At 40.5% G+C, this 16662-nt stretch overlaps 1 protein-coding gene across 4 annotated transcripts in view; it reads right to left on the bottom strand.

Annotated features, from left to right (window-relative positions):
• Positions 1–16662, bottom strand: part of LOC124555142 (elongation of very long chain fatty acids protein AAEL008004-like) — a 913230-nt gene that overhangs the window by 104364 nt on the left and 792204 nt on the right. For 3 of the 4 annotated variants that reach the window (XM_047128953.1, XM_047128952.1, XM_047128954.1), the window contains one exon: positions 7484–7540. The exons of the other annotated variant lie outside the window; for it this stretch is intronic. In XM_047128953.1, the coding sequence (XP_046984909.1) occupies positions 7484–7540 (57 nt within the window). The remainder of the gene's footprint in view (positions 1–7483; positions 7541–16662) is intronic. 4 annotated transcript variants of the gene reach the window in all.

Below are 16662 nucleotides of genomic sequence, written 5' to 3'. Positions count from 1 at the left end.
TTATCCCCATACATTTATGAAAAACATCAATTACAGTCCATTTCACGGCACTTTTTAACCGTGTTCCACACGCGTGTTTCACTATGGAACAGAAAGCAGCCTCAGCCATTTCCATACTGCGCATTAAAAGCGCGACAATCAGAGCACAACGATGCAGAGACTGTACTGTACACGATTTTTGAAATAAAAACTACGTAACTAAAGCGTGATTAAGAAAAACGTTGAAGGCTGTTAACATATTTGAATATCTTAAAGTTACATAACTTAGTAATAAGATATCTAATACATAAGTAGGACCTACTTCCAAGAGCGTAACAACACCAGTGTACGTGTGCTACGGTTTCTGACCAATCATCGCGTTTGTGTTTGTTTAAATCAGGTTTATTCTTATGATGAACGGATTATAGGAGGGTCAGTGTGCTGGCCAGCTTGGATGTGGTCTTTGAGGCGGTTTCCCACATCTCACTTGGTGAATACCGGTCTGTTACCCACGCCCTCCCTCAGTTACACGACTCGTAAATATTTAGAAGACTTTCGCTCAATTTCACATGAATAGCACATCTCGTAAGCTGTTGGGGTACATAATTCCATTCCAGGAGGTAACGCGGTGGCGACATAACCAGGCCGATTCTGTGCTGGTGTAGGACAAAGGCACAGAAAAAAAAGAAGAATGTAACAGATTTCTGATTCCTCATCGCAACAACACATGGACATAAAAAATGGTTCAAATGGCTCTGAGCACTATGCGACTTAACTTCTGAGGTCATCAGTCGCCTAGAACTTAGAACTACTTAAACCTAACTAACCTAAGGACATCACACACATCCATGCCCGAGGACATAAACATAGTTTGAAGTAGCGCAGATCTTAATGAAGGTGCCCAATATCCAGGATAAACCTACTCAGCAAATTCAGTGAACCTACTTTCAGAGCGAAATCTTAATATAAAGCCCACTATGATCGGTCTAGTAAGAAAAAATTAAGCTAGTAACAGTTCGCGCAGAGACATATAATCAGTCATTCTACGTACATTCCACCCAAGAATGGAACGCGTAGAAATCTTAAAAAGGTTATTGAAGGATATTTTTTTAGATTTTAGTATTAACTACATTTTGTCACTGGTGTCTCAGCACACAGTAAAAATGTGATTATGATCTATTCCATCTGTTTCCTCATTTACCTACGTTTCTGTGAAAATATCTTCACAACAATGAAAGCTTGTAACATGTTATCACCAAAACGTACAACACAAAAAAAGAGTAATGGAACACCCGTCAGACGGATGTGACTGCCATTGCTGCGGAAACATCTCAGCATAGCGTAGTTGTGCTGCTCTGCCATTGCACTCACTAAACTATACACGAGGTGCATATGCGTCAATTCTTTATTGGTAAATCTACTAGTACTGTTGCGTATCACTTTTAACATACAATTAACACCGCTGGCAACACAAACCTGAGACAGAACCCAGCAGTATACACTAAGTTTGAATGTGAAGAGTAAAGTGGGCATTACTGTTATCGACAGCAAATACCATGAGTGAAAGTAACAACTTTGTTTTCAAAGAAGGCAAACAACGGATATCGTCAACATTTACTACTCGACGATATTATTGCTCTTGGCCTGCCGTGGTCGTTATCGGACAGTGAACAGTTACAGTTGTGAGTAAGGAAAACGCATCGCACTGTGAATGCTTTCAGGACACTTTTACATATACTACCAAGTGGTTCAGCGTGTCTTCGTGAAATATCACGACAAAAACTCACGATAAGCCAACCGAAGCACGCTCATTCTCAGATGCAATAATACTGAGCTCGACTAGTACACTATCGTGCCGCCATTTTCAATGCAATACAATTACAATGATAAAGGGGGGTGATAAATAAAACCAAATGCAAATACTCAGTGAAGAACCACCGGAGAGCACGGGTTCCTTATACCTAAATATTCATAAAATAACCCTGAACAACCACTAAAATTTTGTCCGTGGTATTCAGGTTCATCGTATGTAATAACAAGTTGTAAAGTATAGAAATGCATGTGTAAATAAAAACTACATGCGTTAATGGATAGTTTTACATGACCACGAAGTATTTCACTGCTGTACCTTTATACAAGGTGGTCAGAAAAAGTCTGAAAGGCTTGCATGGGTGTTGCAGGGTAGGTTATGTTGAGAAATGTTGGTTAAGAAAAAAATACGATACGTTGCTCCGTTCCTGAGTTAATTAGCATTGCAGTTAGCAGATCAGGCCGTTATGCGCTCGAATTACAAGCGGCCTGCCAGCGACGGTGTCCACAAACGTGTTCTTCGTTTGGCCTTCCAAAGCTGAACGAGATAGCGATACAAAAATTAGACATTGGACGGTAGTAAGGACTGAACCCGACCCAGCGGCTGAGCAGTCTCGTGTGCTGCCACCTACACTACGAGAACACCTGACACTAATAGTATCTGATGGGCCGCACGAAATTGCGCGAGCAACAGCTTGATTGGCTAATCTCAATACGAACGCATCGATTTTTTTCTTAACAATTATTTCTGAGAACAACATACCCTCCAACATCTCTACAACTTCCCAGGCTATTTCTGACCACGCTATCTAACATATTCGACGTTCTTTTACGAATTATCATTCAACATTTCGAGAATTACCTTCTTCCTCGTCGGCAGGAAGATGGCTGACTAGTGTCAACGTGTGTGCGCCTCCTTAAAATTACATACTAACACGTCGTCATTAGGTTATTCTGGCGTCATCGGCATGGCTAATGTATCGTTGAGTAGACGTGCACAATTAGGACAGTAGTAAGATGCATTCCCGTCGAAGAGCAAGAGGTAATCGTTGAAACGTAAAGTAACAATTTATAGCTGAATATTAGAACATGGAGGGTCTTTTACACACAGAATGGAGTTGTGAATTTGAGCATACGATCTCGTACCTATTGAATGGTTCACAGTTTCGCGTTTTGATACCTGCGATGAGGTGGAGCTGGACTGCCACAGTTGTTTAATCCTCTCTTCAGGTTAACTGAATCACACACGTTATAATAAGCGCATGACATCACCTCAGTTGATGATAGGTTCAGTTAATGTCCAGGTCGATCCTACGCACATTTGATCGGGCTCAGCTCAGTAGATATTTATGATCACGATTTAATTAGAATATTGTGATTTTGGGTACCATGGCAACGTAACAATGACGCTTACATCAAAATACAAAAAGGCGAGTGTGATTGCCAATACTGTGATACGATTACGTCGGCATTACATTGATATAACAAGCACGCAATTCCTAGATGGACTGCTATGCATACGAGAGTGCTGTTTTCTGTTTTTAAGTAAATAGATACCTGGATGCTGCTTTGTGAGAAATAAAATATGAGGATGCAGAAAATTTGTGAAACTTATCTGTGTCTGGGTCCCTTTAAGTAAAGTAAAGGGAAACTGAAGGCATATCCAGTAGCTCTACATTCCGTTTCGCCAGATATACAGCAGCTGTTTAGTTCTGTAGGGTTAGTAGGGTAATCTTTCCCTCCGTATCTGTCATATTCTCATAAAACGATTGTCTGTATAACGGTCATCAGGAATTCACCAAAGAAAACATAAGTGACAACTCACCAGCAGCGCACGTCAAGCAGCCTATGTGTCGGGAGCTGGACCTGTCAACTGATCCCTGCGAAACAGCTGACCAATGATCCAGGGCCATATCGTATGTTGGATGGAAGTACACTACTGGCCATTAAAATTGCTATACTAAGAAGAAATGCAGATGATAAACGGGTATCCATTGGACAAATATATTATACTAGAACTGACATGTGATTACATTTTCACGCAATTCGGGTGCATAGATCCTGAGAAATCAGTACCCAGAACAACCACCTCTGGCCGTAATACCGGCCTTGATACGCCTGGGCATTGAGTCAAACAGAGCTTGGATGGCGTGTACAGGTACAGCTGCCCATGCAGCTTCAACACGATACCACAGTTCATCACGAGTAGTGACTGGCGTATTGTGACGAGCCTGTTGCTCGGCCACCATTGACCAGACGTTTTCAGTTGGTGAGAGATCTGGAGAATGTGCTGGCCAGGGCAGCAGTCGAACATTTTCTGTATCCAGAAAGGCCCGTACAGGCCCTGCAACATGCGGTCGTGCATTATCCTGCTGAAATGTAGGGTTTCGCAGGGATCGAATGAAGGGTAGAGCCACGGGTCATAACACATCTGAAATGTAACGTCCACTGTTCAAAGCTCCGTCAGTGTGAACAAGTGGTGACCGAGACGTGTAACAAATGGCACCCCATACCATCACGCCGTGTAATACGCCAGTATGGCGATGACGAATACACGCTTCCAATGTGCGTTCACCGCGATGTCACTAAACACGGATGCGACCATCATGATGCTGTAAACAGAACGTGGATTCATCCGAAAAAATGACGTTTTGCCATTCGTGCACCCAGGTTCGTCGTTGAGTACACCATCGCAGGCGCTCCTGTCTGTGATGCAGCGTCAAGGGTAACCGCAGCTATGGTCTCCGAGCTGATAGTCCATGCTGCTGCAAACTTCGTCGAACTTTCGTGCAGATGGTTGTTGTCTTGCAAACGTCCCCATCTGTTGACTCAGGGATCGAGACGTGGCTGCACGATCCGTTACAGCCATGCGGATAAGATGCCTGTCATCTCGACTGCTAGTGATATGAGGCCGTTGGGATCCAGCACGGCGTTCCGTATTACCCTCCTGAACCCACCGATTCCATATTCTGCTAACAGTCATTGGGTCTCGACCAACGCGAGCAGCAATGTCGCGATACGATAAACCGCAATCGCGATAGGCTACAATCCGACGTTTATCAAAGTCGTAAACGTGATGGTACGCATTTCTCTTCCTTACACGAGGCATCACAACAACGTTTCACCAGGCAACGCCGGTCAACTGCTGTTTGTGTATGAGAAATCGGTTGTAAGTTTTCCTCATGTCAGCACGTTGTAGGTGTCGCCACCGGCGCCAACCTTGTGTGAATGTTCTGGAAAGATAATCATTGACATATCACAGCATCTTCTTCCTGTCGGTTAAATTTCGCGTTTGTATCACGTCGTCTTCGTGGTGTAGCAATTTTAATGGCCAGTAGTTAATTACTCATCAGCCGTGTCAGTACGCTGGCACCCAGTCTGGTGATCACTTCTCAACTCTTTTTCGGGCAAATCTAGACGATGAAAATTTCTTCCGCCACGACGACTCTAACTAACAATTTCCGGGTTGAGTCCTTCGCAACGATATGCGTTAACGACCAAGTTTACGGGTGGGTTAAGTACGCTTCTGATAGCTTTTATCCCCTTCGACATCATGATAGTTTTCTTAAAAAATCTCTCTTCTTTTTGGTTGCTGACTATAGCTGAAGAATTGTAAGACTAATTTATTTATGTTGTGCCATTGGAATGTCTTACACACTCGAGAAGGAACAATGAGAAAGAAGATTCCCGGGAAAGCCTTTGTAGTTTCACTAGGCTCTGCTTCGTTGATTTCACCATAAGCAAAAACTGACAAAATCAATCAATTGTTTCGTTCCGCACGTGCTACAGAACTTTAACCAATTCCTTAAGCAGGGCTTCACGATATTCTTCATTATGCTTAATCGTTGCACGAGAGCAAAGTTGTTAGAAAGACCAAAAAACTGAAGAGCTGGCAAAGAAAGTACTTCACGGCCATGCAAATAAATTTGGACAACTACTTATCCAGTTAGTTGACGTCTATTTATTCCTGTCAAACGTAAAGGGAGTATGTAGTAGTAGTAAAAATTGAACTGAGAAGCAATTTATGATGAGAATAAATTAAAGTAAAGATCAGAAATAGTTTAAAGAAGTGATATCATTTGGTCCACACTTTGCAGATGTTTTGGTTGAGCTAAAAGCAGAAGTAAAAGCTTATAGAGATAATTTCAATACTCACAATACTAAATCTAAAACTAGACAAATATGCATATGGTGATTGAGAAGACATTCCAACACCGATTACATTAGGCAGATACGTCTAGGCACTACAATCGGCTCCAATGGGAAAAAGGTAACAATCGATATCAGCAGCAAAGGAAAAGAGAAAAAAAAGGGGAACAATAACTGCACAGTAGTCTGGTATCCCAGAGAAATAACTTGGTGAAAGTCTTAAAGCGGGATAGATTTTAGTACTCTTACCACAGAAAAATGTCGACAGAATGAAAGGAAAGAATCTAACATCCACATTTAATCAAATATCCGTCTATTAACTTTAGAGCCCAGTGTAGACCATTTTTAAGTATGTCAAATGGCACCATTTCATTTGTAAATCAAACTGAGAATTACATCAGAGGATGGTAAATTAAAATTAAGGAGAAGGTATTTACCAACAGAGCCTTGCGCTCTGACTACTACCTTATTCAGAGCTATTACTACATCGGATGCAAAGAGGGAGGGTTGGGGCTTTCATAAGCATTTTAAAATTAATATGCAATGTAAAATTTATACAGAATAATCCCTTAAAAGCGCAGCAGCTTTTGTTAGTGAAATAGGTTAGCACAGCTATGAAAAAGTAATGGCTGAATATAGGCGTATTTTGATAAATATTTTTGTTGAATCCTTCACCTATTAGGTAGTAGAAGACGCCTGTACTGTCAACAGACAGGCATAGGCCGTCACCCAGTTAGTCTTTTGGTTTGTATTCCCATATGAAGCAAACATTTGTATATCTGAAAAATCCGCTGTCACGCAACTGCTAAAGTTTTCTCTATTTTTGCGCCAGACGCATTTTGTGTTGCATTTTATGGAATAATTGTCAGTGGAGCATATAAGTAATGTTTTACACATATTTAGTGCAGCTTGATGAAGATTGCAGAAGCAGTTTGTGTATTTACCAGTTGTGGTAGCTGTGTGCGCCAGCCGTTGCTGTCGAAATCTCTGCTACACTTTAGAATACCGTTCTCTGTATTTTCATACCCACCTTGGCCGAGCTATAACTAGACATGACACCTGTTTTTTCGTGTTTGTCATTGCAGTTAAATGTATTGTCTTTTTGTATTTACTGCAGTACTTTACTTAACAGTTATTTGCTGTAAATCTCTCTCTTTCTGCGAGAGGAGTATGTGTAATGTGTGTGTGTGTGTGTGTGTGTGTGTGTGTGTGTACGAGCACTGGTCCAGGATTTGACCACTTGAACTGTCTAGAACATGTGCGTGAAACAAGTCTTGAACTGATTTTGCATCCAACAACAGCTGCAACAATAAATGTAAAAAACAATTTAAAAAGCTGCCAGTGCACAGGAAAAGGTTCGGTAGGGAACGCATCTGGTGCCTAAATAAAGATAGTTTCTTGGCTGCGAATTTTTCAAACGCAAGTAATTCGGTTATTTGACCCACAACATGCATGTATCTTGGAACAACAGTACCAACAGTTTACGCTATTAGACTCGGATGCATATTTACAAGTGCGTGTTAATAAAAAGTACTGTTGAACTTACTGTATCAAAAAATTCCGTAAATTTCGAGATGTAGTACCACCAGCAAGTGTTCGCCATCTGGAAACATAAACGAAATATAATCAGAAATTTGGTAGGTGTACTATGCTGGAGAATGCTATTCGCGGAGGACTAGCTTTAGTTTCGAGGTCAGTGGTAAGGGGCGTAACAGAAATTAATTCACAAGAAACCACTAAGGATATCGCAACCACATGAAAGTAAATGTGTCATTACAATTGTTAGTGAGATATGAGCATCCTTGACATTTACCAAAACTTGCAAAAATGGAAGTAGACTCACTGAAAATGTAGACTGTCTTGTTGCTCGCTGGTTGCTTGGGCACGGTATGTATATACAGTTTTATTAAACTGATCCATTTGCCGAGAACATATTTATATGAGAACAAGATTGTATTCTGATATAAAACGGTTTATACGTCGTAACCGCTCTTATTATAAGTGAATATGAAGGTATTTCACGAAAATAGTATTGTTCTTCAATAATGATATGATTTTAGTTAGAAATTCGTCTTTATTGGAAACCCAACATTCACTTCGAGGTGAATTATTACATTAACTGAGAGACAAAAACCACGGAAGCAACTAGCAAACCTCCTTGTATTCAGAACATTTGAGTTTTACAGGCTTGAGTGTGGCTAAAGGGATTTTTAATTTTCTTTATCAAATAATGGCGAATTTCATGTATGGCCATAGGTGAAGCTTTTGAGGAGTGTTTAAATGATTAAAAAGTAGGAAGCATTCAACCTGCAACGACTTTTCTGTGTTCCGTAATTAAAGCATCTTACGTAAGCAGGCGAAGTCTGCTAAAACACCATCTACGTAATTGCTTGTCAGCACAGGCATTGCATAACCTGCAAAAAAAAAAAAAAAGGACAGTGCCGGAAACGAGATATGTGAACAACCAAAGACACACGCTCACGAGCCGCACAATGACTCTTGTATTTGTTCCTCAACAGAAATTAGCCTCCACACGTTCTGAGATAACTCCATACACAACAACGTCACGGCGGACAAAGGTCGAAGCTTATTTATTTATGGGTATTTGACAGTTCAGATGTGTACTTCTTATAAACGTGTGCTACAACAGATTTCGCGTGGTTGCAAAGCTGACCAGTATATTGCAAAAGGTCTGAAATTTGCAATTAGGCGTTTGCTTTCATCTCTCATTCAGTCTTTCGCAGCTTCACAAATTTTGAACAGCTGCAGAGCTCTTTTGTCTACATCGCTTTCCTGTCAAAGGAATTGCGTCACTGTCGCCTTAAAACAGCTTTTTTATGAAACATTCTTTTAACTAAACGCGTTTTTCTCGAAATTAGGCTTGCATTTTTTCAGTATGACTGAGAGAAACGCAATGTTACTTATTCTGATCTTATTAATAAAATTTTCACTTTTTCTGTTTAAAAAAATGCCCACTCTAATAGTCTGATTAAAGTGAGGGTAAAAAGCATTTCAACCGTGTAAAACTTTCTTTCTGAAACTTGTCAGGGTACGAACCAACGTGTCAAAAAGCGCACTAACTGAATTTCGGATTTATTCGTTTTTTTTTTACTTACACAAAACATGAAAAAGAAAAAAAACAAATTATATATTTCATCAAATAAAGGGCAAAATAACATTTTATTTATAATGCACAAAATTATTCGCGTACGTGACAACCCCATCAATAGCTTACTAACGGCGAGGACATTTGTGTTTAGCTGTGTGCATGCTATACAGAACTGTAGATGCAATATTTTACATTGTATAGCTAACCTCTCATTTTGATAGAGGAAGAAACACATTTAGTTTAAATCTAGCAGGTTGACTGACGTGCTAATACAAGAGAAGATAACTGTCTCTTATCCTCTCTAAAGAGCGGGGCGCAAAACCCTCGTTCTGCTTGGTGGAAGGAATGATAAATGTGATTACTTCTCTTCACAGTTTATGTAACACTTTCCATCTAGTTACTCAGTGATTACGAGATCAGAAAGAACTTCGCTGCAGACTGAAACGAAACCGTAGTTTTCCTGACCAATGAAGGCTGAAAGTGTCCACGCTAATGTACGAAGAACTACGCAAGAAACGTTGTTCAATGAATCTGAAGGCAAAGTCCTATCTGCCTCAAAGCACTAGCAAGTTTCTACTTCGATTTTATGTAAAAAATGGCCCCTCTTCTGATAGCGGTCTACTGTTAATCTCCGCAGTAACTAATCACACTACTGAAAAAGACATTGGTATAAAGTAGTACCAATATTTAAGAGGGGTCAGAAGGCAGATTCATAGATCTACATACCGTGGTACCTTACATTATTTTACTGTAGAATTATGGAACATGTGCTGTGCTATTATATAATGATCTTTAAGGAGACCGAAGGATTTAGTTCTAAGAATCTATGTTGATTTCTTGAACATCGATCATATGAAAGTCAACTCGTTGACCAAGAAGGCAATCAGATGCCGCGTTTCTCGACTTCAGAAAAGTCTTTGATTATTTACCATTCTGCACTGCCGCCCAGTAAACGAAACACGAGATTATGGAATATCAGCCCACAAATTTGATTTGGCAGAAAACTTCTCATCAAACAGAACGCAGAACGTCGTTTTCAGTGGAGAGACATAGTAAGAAGAGGAAGTCGCATGGGGCAAGCCTCCAGGATGCCTGATTGGAGCGTTGTAATTTATCATGTATACAAATTACATGGTTAAAAGGGCAATCTCGCTGAGATAGTAAGCAGAAGACATAGTTGTATAAGAGGGGCCATCGATTGAATGAAAGTGCTACAAAATTCGGGGAGAGCTGCAGGTAGCTAAGACATGCTGTGAATACTAGCAGCTGACCCGCAACATAAACCAAACACTAAGATTCTTTTTTCAAGTGAACTATTGGTTTCTTATGTATCTTAAATATTTTTTCGTCAACCTCAACACTCCATAGCCCCAGTGCTTTCTTTGTTATGATGGGCTTCTCTCCAGAACCAAGATTTAACCTGCTACGTCTGATTTGAGTGTACCCCTCTACTTTGCATTAAGGGTGTGGTTCGTGATATGCTATGACGTCATCCTAGGCGTAGTATTTCGTACCTTAATACTCCGATCCGTACCGGGAATACCCAAAATGGCTTACCTGTACCCCCCAATCTTACGTGCACACTTTGCACTTCCTGTTCAGCAAGAATGTTTGTACACTGCCTTAACAAACCTTCTGCTGACTACATTTTGCTCCCACCTTATGTGCAAATTAAGTCAGCTGTAACTTCATTACACAGCTTCTTACATTCTAATAAAAATGTTTTGACAGCTTATCAGCTTTAAACGAGATCTTGTCTCATTCAGTTTATAACACTAATGAGACCATTGTGTCATCGCAAACATGTCTGCCAACAGAGGGCAGGCTCAGCAGTAAAATAAATCTTGGTCTTGGAACACACTTGATTACAACAAGCTAGTAGGTGAGAATTTGGTTTCTACATCTACTTCTCCAGAGAATGACAGTTTATATTCAATATGCATATTACATCGAGGCAATAGTTCAAGTATACTGAAGCAGCCGTAGCAAATAAATTTACTCGTGGTCCGACCGATATATGAAAAGGACTAAACAGTCTTCAACTACGTTGTCAGACATTTCATTCACTATTCGATTTAGGATTTTCGGTAATTAATAAAATAAGAAAATTTGCAGGAAAGTTCTGACGGTTAGGAGATCATAAGCGATTCAGATTTAAGATTTAATACTGCAAGTAATGAAATACGAGGATATCTAGTCAAGTTTTTATGCTCCAATTTTACAAGATTTCAATAAAAGAACGCTCTAATTATAAATTTTAGTCGTATCAACTGTAAGCATCGTAGTGTGTTGGTTCAAGTCCACAATTAAAGAATAACTGAAAACAGTTTTAGATAAGCGCATGCGCAAGTATTGCTTTGTTATTTTCCCGCTGACACGTCACATACGAAACATACTCAAATTGGCGACTCCTGAGCGTAAAGCATTTTGTGCTCTTCAGTTTGCAATGAGTGAATCTTTAATTTCAGTTCAACTTTACAGTTTGAGTGTGATCCCCCACGTAGCAAAAACGTCCGCTGATGGTATAGTCAATCCGAAACGACCAGATGTGTGCGTAAAGGGAAAAGCAAAGGACGACCAAAAGTGTCTGGAAAGGATGTTGACAATTTCAAACCATCTTACCTGCGCAGTCCTAAGAAATTGGTTCGGAAAAACAAATCTTGAACTTCCGTTGCCTAAAACAACAGTGTCAAAAGTTTTAAGAAAATGTTTACACATGCATCCAAACCGGTTGTAGTTAGTACTTGCTTTAAAGCCACATGACTATGGTGTACGTTGTAATTTCTCAAGTGAAGAGTTGCTATGGGAAGATGACTTTCTTGATCATGTAGTATTCAGTGATGAGGCAATCGCTCATCTAAGTAGGAAAGTAAATACCCATAATGTACGTATCTAGGGGTCCGAACATCCTCATGAACTTGTTTTCTGCTCTGTGTCCTGATATCAACTGTACGGAACATTGATTTTCGCTGAAGCTGCATTAAAAAGGGTGGCGTATCTAGATATGTTGAAGCATGGCTCTTTCCCCATCTAGAAGCCGAACCTGAAAATTTTATTTGGCAACAAGATGTAACCCCTCTCCCGTTGGCATCTCTTTGTACCAGAGTGTTTGAACGTCTTGGTCCCCGACCGTTGGTAGGTCGTAGTGGTCAGTACGACAGAGCTCTTTTCCTCTGGCCTCCACGTCGACCTGACCTCACACCAGGCGATTTTTCCTTTGGAGCTACGTTCCGACACAGCTTACTGACTTTCCATAGTTGGTACACCGAACTGAAGAAGCCATTGCTTCCATAACTCCAGACTTGGTAACCAAAGTGCGGGAAGTTTATATTTTACGTTGGATGTGTGCCGCATTCCTGAAGGTACACATATTGAACAGTTACAGCAAAAACTCTGTTAGTTTAGTTTCAATGCTATATATGATTTGTTGAAAATAGCCTAAATTAAACGGTCATAATATTCAGTTGAAACTGGGACATACTATTATGAACACCCTATATTGACTTTAATTTTATCCTGTGGGGCCATATGAACCACAAGAAAAGACACTGCACAATTCGTAAGATACTGATAATTCATAACAATTAAAACATATGTAAATATGCTCTAATAAAAAAAATACACACCACGAAGGAGTTATCAGAATGGGACGGAAATCGGTAGGAAGAACGTAGATGTATAGACAAATAAATTATTAAGGTTTCAGAGAAATTGGGTGATTTATTCAAGAGAAAGAGCCTCACAAATTAAGCAAGTAAATAACGTGTTAGTCCACCTATGGCTCTTATGCAAGCAGATATTCGGCTTGGCATTGATCGATAGAGTTGTTGGATATCCTCCTGAGCGATATCGTGAAGAAATTATGTCCGCACTGGCATACTAGATAGTCAAAATCCCGAGCTGGTTGGGGGACTCTCACCATAATGTTCCAAACGCTCTCAGTTAGGGAGGCATCCGGAAACCATGCTGGCGAAGGTTAGGTTTGAAAAGCACGAAGACAAGCAGTAGAAACCCTTTCTGTGTGCGGGCGGGCATTATCTTGCTGGAATGTAAACCCAGGATGGCTTGCCACGAAGAGTAAAAAACGGGGCGTAGAATATCGCCGACGTACCGCTGTGCTGTAAGAATGACTACCAGAGGGCTCCTGCTATGAAAGGAAATGGCACCCAGAACATCTTTCCTGGTTTTCGGGCCGTATGATGGACAGCAGTCAGGTTGATATCCCATCGCTGTCTGGGGCGACTCCAGATATCTCTTCGGTCTGTAATCTCATTGACTGGAATAGACTGGAATAGAATTGTGTTCAGTGATGAGTCCCGCCCCAATGGCCAGTGGAGACGTGTGTGGAGACCAGTCGGACAGCGATAGTATACCAACCTGATTGTCGCCCGTCATATGACCGACAATCAGGAGTGATGGTCCGGGAAGCCATATCTTTTTCGAGTAGGACCCCATTGGTTGCCATCTGCGGCACCATTACAGCACAGCGGTAAGTTGATGATATTCCACGCCCTGTTTTGTTGCCCTTCATGGTAAGCCACCCTGGGCTACATTTTAGCAACATGATGTCCGCCCACACACGGCGAGAGTTTCTACTGCTTGTCTTCGTGATTGCCAAACACCACCTTGGACAGAAAGGTCGCCGAATTTCTGCCCAATTGAAAACCTTTGTTGCATTACGGGCAGGGCCCTCCTAGCACATAGGAATTTTGTCGATCTAACGCGCTAATTGGATAGAATTTGGCACGATATCGCTTCGGAGGACACTCACCAACTCTATCAATCAATGCCAAGCCGATTAACTGCTTGCATAAGGACCACAGGTGGACCAACGCTTCATTGACTACTGACTCAGTTTGTGAAGCTCTTTCTGTTGAATAAATCATCCAATTTGTTTCTGAAATTGTAATCTTTTTTTTTTTTTTTTTTTTTGGTCTGTACATGTACACCACATATCGATTTCCGTCACACTCGAATAATTCCTTCATGGTGCTTTTTTTCCTATCTTACAGTGTAAAAACGAGAAAACATAAGATTTGCGATACCCTATTATCTCAAGTTCCTGCGCAGAACTAAACGAGTGTAGCACAAGGAAAACTTTAAATTTAATTGGAAAATCTGGGGCACAAAGGAAATAAAGGATCTGAGTTGTTAGGAGTTCTACGTCCAGACCAAGCATTCGCATACAAAAACAACAGAATTGAAGCATTGCAGTGAAGCATGTAGCGACACTTTAAATAACTACATATTTCTTCCGCACAACGGGGCTCGCAATGCACACTGCTCTGGTTATGACAGCACCTCAGTTTGAGGGGGGCATTTGGGCAGGTTGTGACAATGAATCGTCGTGAAGATTTGCAGTTATTGGTTATTTATTTTCAACCTACAGTGCTTTCCAGGGGCTCAATGAATATTTATCCTGTCAATTTTTCACTTTGGGCATTAGCATTCTTTACAGTATCTGTTACAAAAAGATGCAACCAAAACGCCGTCAGTGATGATTGCACCTCTAGCGTGGTCTACAGCTATCTTTCTTGTATCACCACATATATTATGGGTATATCACCTCCACTCTATCATTTGTTCTTGACCACTTCCTATACTGAATGAACTATTATTGAAGTAATTGAGGAAACTGTGGCGTGATTAAATCATATTAATGATGGCGCAGACGATTTCTACTCAAGTTCGTTTCATCTGATCATCTAACAAGGAAAATCGTTATATTTGGCTAACAATAAAATGAGATCGCTGAAGATGATACACTGGATTGGCGCCTATAACGAACAGGACTTCAGTGTTTCTCTGTAGCAAGTATACATTATCAGTAGAAAAGTATTCTATTAAAATAATTTCTTTCTCCAAAACTCTTTTACCAGAATTGCATTGTAATACACTAGCCGTCAGCCTACCAATAGGAAGGGGACTAAAAGTCAAGGGAAACGCAGTTGTGAGCTTTCGCAGCTGAAGATGTGATTGTGTCATATAGTAAGGCTGTTTAGCAATTGGTGTACATTGACTGATAATTGAGTTACACGGGAGCTACTTTCATTTGCGCTTTATTACCACTCCATCACAACATTAATTTCAAGTATCCCACGCGGCGTTAATTTCGTGCCGATTACACAATTTCGCAGCAATTTAACAGCTACTTTCTAATGAATCTGCCATTGCTGTAACAGCTCTTCGAAGGTAAAGTTCCTGCTTACCGACAAGCAGAATTATATTGTGAGATTAATCCTGAACTAGGCCAAGCCGCGTTTTCCAAACATAATTTCCTCCAAATGCATTTTTATCTACAGATTATTTGACTGAGACAGGTTAACAAGAATAAATGAAAAACGATGTGTACTTTTCATTGATCAGATTGTAATCCGTCGATGCAGTTTCACAGATACATTGCAAAAAAATATAAATCGAATGATGGTTTATTTCGCACATGTCAAACCCCAAGTTAATTTCCACTTTCATTGTCCCCATAATTACCAACGGATTAGCAGGAGGAAACAGAGAACACTGTTGAGCATCACAACGTAAGTTTTCTCATCGTGTGCCTTCTTATATCTACACCTACATACATACCCCCGCGACTCACCGAACGGTGCGTGGCGGACGGTACCTTGTACCATAAATAGTCATTTCCTTACCCGTTCCACTCGCAAACAGAGCGACGGAAAAACCACTGTCTTTATCCTCTGTTCGAGCCTTAACCTTATCTTCATAACAAATGTAGCAGCCCGCCTCTGAACTGCTTCGATGTCTTCCTTTAATCCGACCTGGTGCGGATCCCAAACACTCGAACAGTACTCAACAATGAGTCGCACTAGTGTCTTATGTGCGGTCTCCTTTACAGATCAACCATTCTTTCCAACAGTTTTCCAAGTAAACAGAAGTCGACCATTTCCCTTCCCGACTACAATTCTTACACGCTCATTCCATTTCAATGCAATGTTGCGCCTACATATTTAATCGACGTGATTGTGTCAAGCAGCACTCTATTAATGTCGGTGCAGCTGCGTTGTATCTGGAGCATATAATACGATTAAGAATATAATGAACAACTCTTTTTGTCTCTCCTCTTGTGAGCCTCAGAATCCTCGTTTGATTAGTACGGGGAAAGTTTCGCTACATCTCGAACTTTGCAAGCAGTATTACTACCTTAAAGACCTTTTCTTTTCTTTAAAAAAAAAAACTTTGTAGGAATGATTCTGTTCCCTTGCCTTTCTCTTACGTGAGAAGTAGTTCATTCATTCTTTTTGCGGAGGGAGACGTGGACGTCTGAGCATGAGAACTGCCGGCTATATTGCAAATTATATGCTCCTCGATGAAGAATATCAAGACAAAGGATAAAAACTGGCCACACAATGACGCATGATTGAATGCATTTAAAGTCGATATTTCCTTTGTCACTAAACACGAAATGCACAATCGAAAAATGGGTGCAATTTTTCTGCACATGTCTGTGCGGCTTCGCAATAAACATAAAATAATAAACACAAAATCATGAACGGACTCATCTTATACGTTTCACTAGCTTATTCCAAAAGATCGAGAACAACAGTGTACATCTGCATATACATCACAAACAAATGTTTTACAGAAGTAATGTTAAAAAG

This window comes from Schistocerca americana, chromosome X, assembly GCF_021461395.2.
Source record: "Schistocerca americana isolate TAMUIC-IGC-003095 chromosome X, iqSchAmer2.1, whole genome shotgun sequence".
NCBI lineage: Eukaryota > Metazoa > Arthropoda > Insecta > Orthoptera > Acrididae > Schistocerca > Schistocerca americana.
The sequence above is the reverse complement of the archived record's forward strand: the minus strand, read 5'-3'. Positions and strand labels throughout refer to the sequence as shown.